Genomic DNA, 16,364 nt, shown 5'->3' with positions numbered 1-16,364 from the left:
CTCGTATTTATACAATCTGTTAGTTACTTTGACTGTTGTACAAATTTTAATTTTGAAAATGTTCTTGTAGAATCCACATGGATCGTCAGCTTACTATTGGAAGTTATTTTGGCTGTTGAAACAATTTAAATTTTGAAAAAGTTCTTGTAGAATACGTGCTAAGCTACCTGGTGCACGACCTCGTGTACATGGATCATCGACTCACCATTGGTAGTTATTTTGGATGTTGGAAAAATGAAAATTCTGAAGAAGTTCTCGTAGAATACGTGCATGACCCGATGCACCCGGGCCGTCGATTCACCATTTGGAACTGTTTTCGTTATTCACAAAATTTAGATTTCTTAAAGTTCTCTTCGAATACGTATTAGACTACCTGGTGCTCGATCCGGTTCACCCGAATCGTCGACTTGTCATTTGGAATTATTTTAGCAGTTGGCACAATTTAAATTCTTAAAAAATTTTTGTAGAATATTTGCTAGACTACCTGGTGCGCTACCCGGTGCGCCCGGATTGTCGAATCACAATTTTTAGTTATTTTGGCTGTTGGAAGAATATAAATTTTTAGAAAGTTCTTGTAGAATACGTGCTAAGTTCTGAAGAATATTCATTTGTGTTTAAGGTGTCCAAAGCATGGCAAACGGACAAGAGCAAGACTTGCACCATGCTACCATTCAGCCGTGACCCATGCTTTAGTAAAAGATTTCCAAGTGTCTTGCCATGCTTGAGCCATGCAAACTTCTTTCACGCGGGTTCTCAAAAAATTGCGCAAAGTCCAATAAAAGAAAATATTTATCTGCCCATCCTTTCTAAAAAGTGAGGCAAATTTAGTAGACTGTGTCCATCTTCGAAAATTTTGCCAAAGTTCAATTTAATCAAAATCACGTTCGACCGTGGGCGACGCATGGCAAAGGGGCCATTAGCCAAGCTTTACCCATTGTTCATAACCATGGGATGACCGTGGGTGAACATTGATCCAATCTTGAGCTACACTTACCCCACACTTACCCCACGCTTACCCCACGGTTAACCCACGCTTACCCCACGCTTATGCCATTGTTGTGCCATGGTTCACCTATTGAACCTTTTCCGCGCGGGCTAATACCTTTAAAAATAAAAATTTGGTTTGAAATTTAACTATTTGTTTGAAAATTCATCTTTATTTTAGTTGAAAACTTAACTACTTGATTAAAAGATTCACCAGTTTCTTCAAAATCCTTACTTTTTAAGATTCACCTCCTTAATTGAAGATTTAACTCTTCTCTTATTCTTAATTAATCTTTTGAGTTGACAATCATCTTTTGGATTGAACTCTTTTGTTGAAAATTTCTTTCTTTTAAGATTCATAATTTTAGTTAATAATTGATATTGTGTATGGAAAATTGATATTTTGTATTGAAGATTGATCTTTTTCTATTGCAAATGCATATACAATGAACCTCTTCAATACCCCTCTCTTCTATAGCCCTTCCGTGAAATATCGCGGCACCGCATACAGGTCTAAAAGAGCTGCGCGGGGTGTGTGGGATCTGCGGCTGTTACTCAGGAGAGCACTTATGCGTGAACAAACAAAAGCGGAACGGGCTATAATGAGTTAGTTCTCACTCACCGTCAGTCTCAAAATCAGCGCTATAGAAGAGTTTTAGTGTATTCTATTCAAAATTCGTCTTTTATTGTTGAAAATTTATATTCTTTGTTAAAGAAACATCATGTTTGGTCAAACATGCTCTGATTGGATCTAAACTAATCTTACTTGGTTGAAGGTTTAATAATTTGTTAGAAAATTAAACAATGTATTCGGTTGAAAATTAACTTTTTGGTAAAAATTTTAATTTTTTAAATTCAACTATTCGGTTAAAAAATCATATTTTCGGGTTGAAAATGCAACCCTTTTGTAGATAATTTATCCTTTTGGCATTAAAATTCAACAATTTTGTTGAAAATTGATGTAATTTGTTGAAAATTCTGGCTTTTGAGTAGGCGATTTTTCTTGCTAAAAATTCACCTTTTTGGTTGAAAATTTTACTTGCTGTTTAAAAATGTATCTTTTTTAGTTGAAAAATGAACTACTTGGATAACAGTTAAACCAGTTTGTTAAAAATTCCTATTTTTTAAGATTCATCGCCTCAGTTGAAAATATAAATGCTCCCTTTTTCAAAAATTCAACTTTCGGGTTAAAAATCATATTTCGGCTTGAACACTTTTTTTGAAAGATTCACTTCCTTTAAATTCATTATTTTCGTAGAAAATTCACCTCTTTTGTTGAAATTGTAACAATTAACTTGAAAATTCTTTTTTTTTGGTTGAGAATTAATCTTTTTAGTTGAAAATTTAACTTATTGGTTAAAAATTCATCTTTTTTAGATGAAAATTCAACTACTTGGTTTAAAGTTGATCTAGTTTGTTGAAAATTCATATTTTGCAAGATTCGCCGATTTGGTTTATAATTTAACTTTTACATTATTATATCTTAAAATTTCACTATTCTATTTTTGGTTAGGAATTTATCCTTTGTCCGTTTAAAGTTCGAAACTTTAGTTAAAAATTCATATTTTTCGTTAGAAAATGAATCTTGTTCTGTTGCCAATTAAATATAAATTTGGACTTGAAATCTGAGGAATGTAAAATGTTTTAGTATTTAATTAAATATGTTATTTGCATTAATTTTATTTGAAAGAAGTAAGTAAAGTAAAGAGGTAAGGGGCGGAGGGTAAAGAAGGGGACTTTATTATGTTGGGATCATAAATTTGTGGTCAAATTGAATTGAGGAAATAAACATACTAAAGAGGAAATACATATATTATGAAGAAATAAATATATTTTGCAGAAATAAATATATCTACTTCTTACCTAAGTTTACTATATATCGTTTGATTTTCCCCATTTTCTTATCTTTGTTTTCCTTTATTGGTAAACCAGTCTATAAATTTTTGTGTTTTTTCGTCTTAATGGCTGAGCTCGTAGCGAGTTTGGAAGTGAGAAAAGAAAAAAAATTGTATAATGAAAGACATGTAATTCGCCTTAAGGGCCGCAGTAGCTGGTTAGTTCGTCGATACTACATCGTTTTAAGCAACACTCGTCATGGACACCGCGTGAATATCTTCGAAAACGACCACCGCCAAATCTTCCTATCATGGCGTTCGCGCTTTGTCGTGATCTGAATGGGTAGAATTCATCGTAGGCAAAAGGGGTATCATCTATCTCCATCTCTGGAAAAGAAAATTAATCGATTATTTATTTTTAAAATCCTTGGTCAGCTTTACACTCCCATGCGGAAGATTATCTATACGCGTGTGGAAAGTGTTGGTGGGTGCGAAACTTTCGCCCTGCAAGAGCTTGATAGAAGAGTTGCCAACTTATAAAATTAATGTACTCCAGCTGATCGAAACTATACAATAATATATTCAAACAAAACAAACATAATCTAAAAGATTTGACGCCTTCTGCCATGCTCAATATTAAATGTATGTAATTGAGGTACTTACGAATTTTTAAATTTGACTTACGCCACTTTTTAAATTATTAAATTATTTAACCTTGATAACAATTCTGAATCTGAGGCTTGTGTGCATAATTAATCAGCTGAAAATTCCTGTACTGGAACCTCGGAGGTTCCTGGAGATGTTCCTCGAGACGCAACGGTACAGATAATTTCAGAATCATTTACAGTTTCCTTCGTCAAATTCCTTTACAGGAACCGTCAAGGTTAAATGTGGAATTTCGTGTGCAGGAACATGTCCAGGATTCTCCGAGGTTCATGTACAGGAATTTTCAGCTGGGGTACCTTAGATGACCTACGTTACCGACAGTTTCGATCAACTGCAAGCTTTTCTAGGGATGAGGGTTTTACTTACCCCAACAGTTCTACGCGCGTGCAGCTAATCTTCATCTCTTCGGTCTTTAAAAATCTTCATTCCCCAGATATCAGAAAAAATTCGGCTAAGATTTCCTAAAACTGTCAATGTAACGTTCGCAATATTGCATTGAAAAGTTAAGGCAAGGTTTTTTCAGCCAAGAAAATGTCCGCGTGTTGAGGAATATGACATGATAATGGTCAGGATAGTTTGGAAAATTCATGTAACCTAATTTGATGCGCAGTAGTATTCTATAGTACCTACGGCTGCGCAGTACTATTAAATTTTTGTAAACTTGAAAGAAATCATAGGACATATGTCCCGCGGTAGTCCAGAGGATCAAAAATATTACTGCGCAGCCGTAAGTGCCATAGAATACCACTGCGCATCGAATGAAGTTAAACATATCTTCCAAACTATCCTGAACATTACCGTGCAATATTCCCTGAAAAGAGGACATTTTTTTGTTTTTGAACGGACCTTGCCTTAAACTTTCGATTATATATTCCGAACTTCGCATTGCCAGTTTCAGGAAATCTTCACAGAATTTATTGTGCTCTCTGGGAATCCAAAAAGATATTCAAAATAAAATCATTAAAAAGAAAATTTAATTTTGGCTATAAAGTTAATTCAAAGTTAAAAAATTATTTAAATATTACTTTTGCTTCATATAATAGATTCCAATTTCACTCTTATCAATTTTTAGCGTTTCGTAGCCCCACGTTATAGTTACGCTTATAGTTACGGTCGGTTGTCCGTCCGTCCGCACGTCATACTCTTTCCAAAAAGGGGAAGTGAGTGTAGGGGAATGTAGGACGTCAGGTAGGGGAGGGTAAGAATGGAAGGGGAAGGTTTCAACGACTTCATTGACTTTTTTTAAGGAAAATATTTCCCAAAAATTATTAATATTTTCTTTTTCAATTTTTAAAACTATTCATTTCCTAATAGACTACGAAACGCTTTTTTGACCGTGCGACGCCTACTTTGACTGATTCTTAATTTCTTTTTTATTGTTTTCTATTTTATATACGAAAAATACAATTTCTGATCTCAACTGAATAACACTCTGAAAATTATTGAATTATTATTTCAGCTCTAGAAAATAGATTCTTTTTTCACTCTTATCAATTAACATTTTTGTTTTCTTCTTCACTATTGTCAATTTGGCATTTCTTCTTTTTTTTAATTTTCATTTTTATTTATTTATTTTTATTTTTTTGAACATTCATTTTGGGATGTCAAGTAAATTACGTACCAAAATTCTTCAAAATATTATTTTTACTTTATAGAATAGATTCCTTTTCCCTCTTATTAAATTTTTTCTTCATTTTCTATAGAGAGAACATTCAATTTGGGATCTTAAGTAAATTCCCCTCTGAAAAAGTATTAAAATATTATTTTTTCGTCATCAAATAATTATTTTCAAATCATATCAATCTTTTTATTTTATTGTTTATTTATTTATTAAAGGAAAATTTAATTTGGGGTCTCAAGTGAATTCCACAATGAAAATGTGATAAAATAAAATATTATTTTGACTTTATAAAATGAATTCCGTTTTCATTTATATCAGCTTTTCCTTTAAAAATTTTTTTTCATGTTTATTGTTTTTTTACAGAGGAAAATTTCAAATTAGAGGTCTTAACTAAATTCCACTCTAAAAAATTATTAGGATATTATTTTTTCTTTATAAAATAGATTCCTTTTTCATTCTCATCGATCTTTCCTTTTTTATGGAGTGAAATTGTAAATTAGGGTCTCACAAGAATGCCACATTGAAAATGTATTGCAATATTATTTTTGCTTCATGAAATATATTCCTTTTTAAGTTTCATTTATTTCTCTTTTTTCATGTTTTCATAGTGGGAAATTTCAATCATTTTTATCATTTTTTTTTTCACTTTTTATAAAAGAAAAATATAGTGTTGGGCATCAGGTGAATTCTAGTCTGAAAGATATTGAAAACTTATTTTTTCTTTATAAAATAGATTTCTTTTTCATTTTTGTCTATTCTTCATTTTTGTATAGAGGAAAATTTCAGTTTCGGAACTTAAGCAAATTCCAAATTGAAATTTATTTACATTTTATGTTTGCTTCATCAAATTTAATTCTTTTAATTTTTCATTTGAAGAGGGAAAATTCAATTTGGGGTCTTAAATGAATTTCACTCTGAAAAATTATACAAATAATATTTTCGCTGCATAAAATAGATTCCTTTTTCACTCTTATCAATTTTTAATTTTTTTTAAATTTTGAATGTTCAAATTCGTACTAACCTTGACCGCTCTTTTTAAACATTGAGTTGTATCGACCATTGCACATGAGTTGTAATGCATTCGAAAGATGTTGACCACAGTAATGCTTGTCTCCTGATCGTTTCTGGCCATATCGAAAGATATCCGATTGAGCTTTTACTAATTCTGGAATAATAAGCCACGCGGCAAGCACGAGTGTCACTAGCACATTCAACCGATGCGTGGACATCTGCAAAAAAATCCGAATTACTGTGTTTATGATTTCAATTTTTTTTTTTAAATTTCTAAAAAGTTACAACCAGAAAGATACTACCAATCACACAAAATATAACAAAATCTTGTCTCTTAAAATAATAACAGTTCTTTCATTTTTATTATTATTAAAGTATACAAATATATAACAAGATTCACATAATCCCAATTTCAAATTGCATAGTTTCTTCACTTAAAATATATTATCTGATACGAAATTTTAAATAATTAAAATTTAAATACCTAGTTCTCGCATCGTTTTTTTAAGGTAATTTTTTAAAATTTCTTTACATAATTATTAATTTGGAAAGGGGCTTGGGAAATTGGGATGTTACTTTTAAAATATTTAATGTTCAATGCTTTTTCAAAATTTTTAATTTTTTCAGAATTTAAACTTTACTTTAATGTATAGAAAAATAGTTCCATTTTGAATATGTATCAGTATTCAAATATTATTTTTGAATGGTTCATTTCAACATTTTTAATTATGATATTGTGTTACATATATAAAACAGTTTTTTCAGTTTGGTGGATGTTAATTTATAGTACGTTGCATCAGAAGTAGGATTAAGCACGTGTGTAACCCTACGAGTGATGTACGATATTTTATTCGAAACAACTATATTATAAGACTGGACAGCCCCTGAAAAGTGAGCGTTAAATAGCCCCTTCTGTCTTGATTTGTTTCCAAAATTCGATAAATTTCTCGAAGGCCAGCTTATATTTATCCTTAGATATTTCGGGTAGTAAATCTTGTTTTGCTTCTTTTATTTTTTCATTCATGTTGTGGGGTAGCATTTTGGTTATTTTTCCCATAATTTTGAGTGTAAGAAGATTTAAAACTATAACACTTTGCGACGTAATTGCAGAAGAATAAAGGTTTCGAGGGTTCTATTTTTAAAGATGAAAATCTACGATTGATGTGGTATTCATCTGTTGGGCTGTGATTGGTAATTTCGTATAACGCGAGATTTTATACTGGTTTGTTCCGAAGTAAAGTTCCGATGTAAATGGACATTAGTGGAACTAATTATCTGATTGTGCAGTGGCATTCGGAACTAACTATCTGCTGCTATTTGGACGGTTTGGTAAAGGGCTATCTTAACGTTCACTTTTCTAGAGCGTAATAGACTGTTTCAAATAAAAGTCTATAATTATAAAGATATCTAATTAAAAAAATGTACCTTCAAACGTTCCAATGTTTTTGTAGACAATTTGGAATGTTTCATTTTGAATCTACCAAATCTTCATTATTTTAGACATAAAACTCATAATTTTAAACCTAAGATAAACCATTTTTTTTATTTTTAGAGTTTACATTGACTATTAACTGGAAATTGCACAACGATTTCCTTGAGACAAAAATTGGCATAAAAAAGTAATTTATTTAAGCCTTTTCTTTGAAAATCTTGAAAGTCGGCAATATTGTACTAATCTAATTTAGGAGCGCCGGCTAGTGTTTAAAACTTTAAAAAAATTTTAATGTTTGAAATTTATACTATGGGTGGAACAATAAAATTGTATACTTTTTTATACTGTTTAGGGTAGCAAGTAAGGATATAAAATTGAAAATAATGAGAAACAAAAATCATGCTGAATAATAGAATTAGTGTTTGACACGATCATTTTGTATTTTCAAAACTAGTTTTTTTTTATTATAATTTTCGTAAATATTGCCAATTTTCTGATTTTAAAACAGTTATATCGAACACAAAAACCATGCGTAAGCAAAATACCAATCAAGGCTTGCAACTCTAATTTAGAATAAATAAGGTTCAGGTAACTAATTTTTAAACTTTTTAAAAATCAGTTTTAATCCAGATGAACCCAAAAAAATATTTGTTTGTACTAAAAAAAGAATTCTCGTATTCAGCAGGAATATTTGTCATTATTTAAAAATATTAATGCTTACTACTATAAAGCTGACCAAAAAGTGAGGTCTAAGATTTTGAATGTTCAGTCTTGAAAGATTTAAAAAGGAGAAGTTCATCAAACTGGGTTAATACTTTATTTCATCTTGATTTTTTAATATAAATAAATTAAGAAGGTTGAGGACTGTACTACTTTAAATTAATAAATTGTATTTGTACATGGAGAGAAATTTCCACAGGTTAACTCACGGAAACGCGTGATTTTAGAGCTACAATTCTTACATGATTTAAAGTCTCAGACTCTGTAATTTAGAAGCATAGAATTAGACCTATGCTTTAATAGCAATCGTTCCGAGATCTTAGTTCTGGCGCTAAAGCGTAATAAAATCAAGGAGTAGTGCCGTGAATTAATCTCCTAAAATTTCTCTCCGTGTAATCGACTTTAGTCATTTAATTATTTTTACTGAAACTAGTATTAGAAGTCAAAAATGTTAAAAGCTCTTTCTTTATGCTAAGTAGTTGAGATAATGAAAAAATGAAAAACTTATTGGCTAAAAAGAAAATTAAAAAAAAGTATTAAGTAAAACGTCAAACCTATCTATTGAAAAATCATTAGTTACCTATTACTTATTTCCATTTGTTGTACAATTTCAAAGCTTTAAAATTGTATCCAAAGAATTTCATATATTATCAATTTAACACATTATTTCTTTTTATTGCGAAAGGAACGAATAAAGATTTTTAATTTTTTTCAATCAAAATCATAAATAAAATCTATTTCTAAGACATTCAATACAAAGTTTTGATATTCTTATTCGACGATATTAAAAACTATTCAACATCAAAATGTATAATAAGTCTAAATTTGCATAATTATTTTAACATTGAGATTCTTACCGACAATAAATTACCGACCCATTCAACCTAGAAGTTTTTCATAGTTATATCAGTGATATGACTTTTGACTTTGGTAAAAAACTGTAATTCTAAACGTTCTAAATTTGCAAATGGTCGACTTTACTATATCAAATAAAATAATTTTCAATTTTAAATTAATTTAAAATGCAAGATGTATTTTGTAGAATTGTTTCTATTAAAAATCCCATTGTGGAATTTTGTAGAAAATTCATCTGTTGATAATTCAACTGTTTAATTATGTAGCAAATTCGTCTGTGTAAAATTTAACTGCTGAATAACCAACTAAGAAGAAGAATTTTCTATAAAAAAAGACGAATTTTCAACAAAATAGATGAATTTTCTACAAAATAGTTGAAATGTGTACTAAAAAAGAATCAATTTTTTAATTAAAAATGGAATAGTTAAATTTTCATTTGAAAAGATTAATTTTTAACAACAACAAAACGAATTTTCAACATAACACATGATTTTTAAATGTAATACCCAGTAGAATTTTATACTGAAAAAGCTAAAGGAAGCTTTAATTAAAAAATGCATTCCTAACAAAGTAGTTCAAATTTCTACCAAGTTTTTGAATTTTCAACCAAAAAACTAGAATAGTTTAATTATGAGTTTATGAAATTAATTTTTCCACAAAATATATAAATTTTATACTAAATATCTAGTAGAATTTGATACTGAAAAACATAAATTATCAACAAACAATCAAATATTTAAATTTATATTTAAAAAAATTAATTTTTAACCAAATAGTTCAATCTTCAGTCAGAGAGATAAATATTCGTTTACAATTGAATTTTGAACTTTCAATCAAAAATATTAATGTTTAATCTAAAAACTTGAATAGTTCAATTTTAAATTAAAAAAATTAATTCTGGACAAAAAAAACGACTTTTTAACACAATACATGAATTCCAAACCAAATACCCGGTAGAATTTTATACAAAAAAATATATTTTCAACAAAAAATAGCATATTTAAATGTTTAGTTTAAACCATTAATTTTATACCAAATAGTTACCAAAAAATGATTTTTTAACAAATTAGTCCAGATTTCTACGAAGTAGTTGAATTTTCACCTAAAAAGCAAAAAAAGTTCAGTTTTTAGTTAAAAAATTAATTTCCAACAAGACGAAACCGATTTTTCAACCAGAGATGAATTTGCAACTAAAGTGATCAATCATCAAGAAAACATATGACTTTTTAATATATTAGTTCAACTTTCAACCAAGTGATAGAAAGGTCCATGGAAATTTGAAAAGTTTTTATAAAATATGTTCATTTACTCATACTTTTTCGCAGGGATTCGAACGAAATTAAGGGGAATCTTTAGACATTTGCTAATTATTTCGATCAATTTTAAAGAATTTGGATAAAAACTAAGCTTAGTCTAAAAAAATATAAAAAAATAATGAGTCTACGAAGGCACAATGTCAAAATTATGTGTTAATCGCATTTTACATAAAAAAGAACGAAAACCTTTGGTTACGTTCCTTTTTGTTTCTTTCCACATAAAACTTTGACGAAACACAAATGTGACAATGTGCCTCCGTAGTTACATTATTTTTAGTGACTTTTCATACTTAGCATTATTTTCAGGTAAATTATATGGAATTTTAAGAAATAATTGGAAAATATTTGAAAATGCCCCTTAATTTCGTTCGAATCCCTGCTTTTTCGAAAATTTTCAATTTTCAATTCTTACGTTTTCAAAGATGTGGATTTGTAAATTTAAATGAATTTTAAATTCCATCCGAATTGTTTAATTTCAAATGCCTATTCAAGAACAAAAAGTACGCTTTCAATTTTATTTTATACAATTTTAAAAGGATTAAAATTCAAATAGTAACAGTTTACAATATTGTGTTAATGTAAATTCAAAACTATAAAATTGTGGACGTTACAGGTACAAATAAGTTATTCAACTAAGCCCTGGTTTTAATGATTTTTTCATCTATAAAATACAATTATCTTCAAACGATAAACCATGGCAGTTTGAAAGAATTTAATGTGGAATTTTTTCAGCTGAAAGATAATTCAGTAAGATACAGAATTGTTCAATTTACAGTTTTGACATATTTAAAAATTGGAAAGTTATACGATTTCTTTAATATTGGGTCCATGCGTATGACTACGGATAAATTATTTAAAAAACCTTTTTTTTTAAACAAAATAGGAACTTACTTTATTCAAAATGTGCCCATAATTTTATTTTAAATACGACCTATAATTTTATTTTGTTGTGTAATTTTAAAGATTTAAAATCAATCCCAAAGAATTTAATATACAACATTATAAATTGAATACGATTTCATTTTGCACTTATGTGTTTCTATACTTTAATTAATCAAAAGAACCAACTAAAAAAAACAGTAATAAAAAACAAAAGCATTTCTGCAAACAAACTGCATGCTGCGAACAGAATATATGAGCTGGGAGCACTTGTACATTATTTCATACTACCAATTTTATACGCGCGCCACAGCGCGCGGGAAAAACTGCGTTGCCAATTACTAATATAAAAATATAACAACAAGATTACTATAATTTCAATTTGTAATTTGCACATTTTAAACACGTAAAAAATAATTTGAGAGGCATAGTTTCATTCTTCCAGCAAATTTTTAACATTTTTGTTATAAATTAATACAGAAATGGTATTGAAAAATAACAAATAAATATAAAAAAATAACTTCTAAATTCTTCTAAGTTCCTTGAAATCTTCCTAATTCACCCGAATTCTCAGATATATCTGGACTCGTCTAAATTCTCTAAATTATCTGAATTCCTTAAATTCATTCATTATTCAGAATACTAAAAACTCCATGAATGCCAAGGATTAAGTAAAATGCAAAGAATTCAGAGGAATTTAGAAAAATTGAAGGAATTAAAGAAATTCGATGAATTCAGGATATTCCAAGAATTAAGAAGATTTGAATGAATTTTTATTATATTCAGAGAATTCCTAGACTTTCAGTAATTTGAAATATTCAGGGAAATCGAGGATTTCAGAGAATTTAAGGCAATCCGAGATGTTAGGAATTCAGAGAATTCAAATTTCAAAAAAGATTTTAGAAATTCAGAGAATTTCAGGAATTCAAAATATTTCACAAATTCATGGAATTAAAAAAATTCAAGGATTTCAGGGAATTCAGAGGAATCAAGGGTTTTAGAGAATTCAAGGAATTCAGATATTTGCATGAATTCATGGAATCTGCGAAAGTTTTATTTGTCTGAAAATAAAGCTCTATTTTAAATTGATATAAAATTGATATTTTATCACTTTTCAGCAATTCAAATTCAAATTTTTCAATTTTTAAATTTTAAATGCTTTGTATTTGAAAATGGTATATTTTTAATTTGTAAAATTGATTAATTTTGAGAAATTTAATATTGTTTCATTTTAATTAATACTATGTATATAATAATAAATTGATATTAATATTAATTATAAATGAAGTTTAATATCAAAGAAATTAAATTGAGATTTACTTAATTTTTTAAAGTTTAAAATTTGAAAATTTTTCAATTTTAATCGTTTATTCAAGAAATTGTGGACACTTCAGATTAAATTATTTAAATAATCATCGGTTTTCATTATTTTTTCCCTATAAAATATAATTATTTTTAAACAATTCAGTTTGGAAAGATTTGGAAATGAAATCAAACCATTTTTAGTGATTCGATATATGTTTCCAATTCAAGATATCTGTTTAATTTTAAACCATTCAAGTTTCAAATAATTCTGATGTTGAAAGTTTCGAGCTGAAAGCTGATGATAATGATTAACAAATTTAGAATTTATAATTTTTAAGGATTTAAAAAGAGGAAAGTCATTAAATTTTATCTTCTTTAAAATCATTCTGACTTTTCAAACTAATAAACTAATAAGGTTAAAGACTCTACTCATGCTAGAAATTAAAAAAGCAATTTTATTATTTTCACGGATAGTTATATCAGAAGTCAAAAAGGTTAAAGGCTTCTTATTTATTCCAAGTATTTTAAGTAATGAGAACATGAAAAAATTATCAACTAAAAAAAAAGAAAGTTAAAGAAACATAGTAAGTAAAACGTCGAATTTATTTATTTCGAAAACATTAATTTCCGCTTATTAAATTTTGTCATCATTTCGAAGATTTAAAATTAATAAAAAATAATTTCATGTATTATAAGCTAAACATTATTTCTTTTTACACTTGTGTGTTTTTAAACTTTCAATAATAAAACAGACCATTTGGACGAAACCGAAAAAATAAATAAAAGCATCTCTGAAAACCAACTTCATGTTGCGAACGAATGAAGATTATTTTGTATTTTTAATTGTGTACGGTTTAACATAAAAAAGAGCAAATTGTGAAGCTCTAATAATTCTTTTTAAAGATATAAAAAAATATTCAGTCTGAAACATTTTTACTTTCACATTGTTTATATATTAAAACTTTCTATTAGGAATAAATTTTTGCTTATCAACCTGAAAAGACTCACAGTTTACATATATAATCGTACAATTATTTTAAAATTTTAAACACTTATTTTTGCAATCGACTTATAAAATTGAAATTCTTACTTACGAAAAATTACCGACGCAGTTAACTCAGAAATTTGTCATAGTTTTATAAGTGATATGGCTGTTGAGTCAGTCTCAAGTTTGTAAAAAATTACAATAGCTATCTACATCTGCATTATTAAAATAGATTAGGTGTATCAATATTTTCAATTTTTTAATTATTATTGAGCCTCAAAACAAATTAATTAAAAAATCAAATCATCACTAATGACCAATTTCATGTTACAGACAGAATATATTAACTGCGAACACTTGTCGATTATTATATACATAATTGTTATTCAGACTTCGCTGGACAAATTCCACTTTTCCTAAATTGCGATTGTCAACTTACATTCTTATAAATATACTTTGGAACCGAATTTAGGCAATGGTAAAGGACAGGAAGATTACAGAAAACTTTGTATTTCTTGCAGAGAAATTTATTTTCTAAAGAACATATTAATATTGTATAATGGAAATATTCAGTCATTTTCAACAGCAACAAAACAAAATTTCGATCTGTGCTTCTGTTATAATCTAAATAATAAATATTTTCAATTCTTATAGGAAACAATATTGCAGATCAATAAACTTTATCCGTATTATAGTTTCCTTCTGGAGAATTAAAAACTCGTACAAATCCTGACTCATCTCTGTTGCCACCAAAGTGCAGTAACATCAACAAGAAACGATTGTTGCTTGTATCTAATGATTGAATTCTTGTCTTTTATTTCTTTATATAGTCACGCGTGGAATCGGCCAATGGCAATTAGAGTTCGTCGTCCACTGGATTGTGGAAAACTTTAAAAGCGACGGTATTCCCTTCTGATTGCTCTTAATTGAATAATTAACTCCTGGGGGTGTAATGGAATAATGAATCATCGAGGTCGATGATGGTATTTATTTTTAGATATCATTCCGCTAAATATAAACCACAGAGTACTTTTCTCGTGAGGCACTTGGAGGCTGCATTCATGCAATAAAAAAAATGTGCATCTGTTTTGTCTATAAGAATGACCTTTGCGCTTGTCATCTCTATTCTGGCGTCGGAGATTTTGTGTAAATGGGACACTGCAATTAATTGAAACTAATAGAACAATTATTATGCATGTGAAAAAGTGCGGTTGCGATTTCACATAGAATTATGAGCTCGATTCTCCTCCTTTGAAATTGTTACGTTGATAACCAACCAGAACTAGTCAGAACTTATTACTATTACAAAATAACAACAATAATAATATTTCCTTGATATTGGTTACAAAAATTAAAAGTAGATAAATAACAAATAAATTTTTAAAAATCCTTTCGAATGTATATTATTATTTTTTAAATATTTTTTTAACATTATAGATTTAAAACTATAACACTTTATGCCATTAAGCCTTGAATGTTTTATAAATAAGGTTACATTGGCATGATTAAATTGACATCATTTCAAATTTCAGAAGTTCAGATATAAAGAGATAGTTTTAAAAATGATAATCAGAATCATCTCAACTATGTAAAATAATGAATAATTTCTAGAGAAAATGTTGTTTTTGAAAAATCCCGATAAATAAAATTCCCGAATAATAAAATTTCGGAAATTGGGACGACTGAAAAAATAAATAAAACTTCCGGATAATAAAATTTCCGAAATTATAAAATTGCCGAAATCTAAACGTTTCAAACTGAAAAATTCCCAAATTTTCATCAATAATATTTATATATTAAAAATAAAATAATGAAATGTTTTTATGAAAGAAAACACTTTTTAATGTTTAAAGTTTTTAAAACTATTATTTGGATTTAAAATAACAATTGTTAATAGAAATATATTTCTGGATAAAACTTTTAGATAAAAAGGTGCATTGTATTTTTTAAATATCACGAACACCGTTCTCAAAAATCGAATTGTTAATTTAAAAAAAATTAATTAAAATAAAATTCGTGATAAATGTCAGCGTTGAATTGTATCCTGCAAAGTTTGCTTAGAAAATTTTATTAGATTTGGAGAACATTTTGAGAGAATTTTTTTTTGTAGCGGGAGCTTTACAGTATTGGAATTTTTATAATTACATAATTTTATCCCGGGAATTTAATTATTTACGAATGTTCAAACTCCGTAATATTATAAACTGTTCGGGAATTTTATGATTCGGGAATCTTACAATTCGGGAATTTTAAAGCGTACAGCATTTTATTTTTCGGGATTTTTCAGTAGTCCAACCAAATCATAAAATCGAAAAAATATAAAAATCTCGAATCGGAATATTCCTCAATAATAAAATTACCGAACGATTTATAATATAAGCAAACTGAAAAATTCCGTAAATAATAAAATTGCCGGGGCGACTGAAAAATCTCGAAAAGTAAAATTCGCAAAAAAATAAGATTCCCAGATTGAAAAATTTCAAATAATAAAATTCCCGATCATTTTATAATATTAAATAATAAGAAAATTGTAGAAAAATAAAATTCCCGAGACTTTATAATAAAACCGAATTTCAAATTCCTGATAGAAAATCGCCAACTTATAAAATTCCCGAATTTAAACCATTAACACTTTTTGATTCAAAATATTATTTATTGATTGGAAATAAAATAATAAAATAATATTATAACAAACTTATTTTAATTATTAATAGTTTCTAAAATTATTGTTTGAATTAAAAGTACCGATAATTGA

At 28.0% G+C, this 16,364-nt stretch overlaps 1 protein-coding gene across 3 annotated transcripts in view; it reads right to left on the bottom strand.

Moving 5' to 3' along the window:
• Positions 1-2,778: 2,778 nt before the first annotated feature.
• Positions 2,779-16,364, bottom strand: part of LOC117173190 (LIRP-like) — a 23,536-nt gene continuing 9,950 nt past the window's right edge. For 2 of the 3 annotated variants that reach the window (XM_033361614.1, XM_033361615.1), the window contains 2 exons: positions 6,128-6,335; positions 2,779-3,206 (listed from right to left, as the gene is read on the bottom strand). In XM_033361614.1, coding sequence (XP_033217505.1) covers positions 3,019-3,206; positions 6,128-6,335 — 396 coding nt within the window. In that variant the 3' untranslated portion in view covers positions 2,779-3,018. The remainder of the gene's footprint in view (positions 3,207-6,127; positions 6,336-16,364) is intronic. The other variant, XM_033361613.1, reaches the window with a different exon arrangement.

Source organism: Belonocnema kinseyi, chromosome 5, assembly GCF_010883055.1.
Source record: "Belonocnema kinseyi isolate 2016_QV_RU_SX_M_011 chromosome 5, B_treatae_v1, whole genome shotgun sequence".
NCBI lineage: Eukaryota > Metazoa > Arthropoda > Insecta > Hymenoptera > Cynipidae > Belonocnema > Belonocnema kinseyi.
The sequence above is the reverse complement of the archived record's forward strand: the minus strand, read 5'-3'. Positions and strand labels throughout refer to the sequence as shown.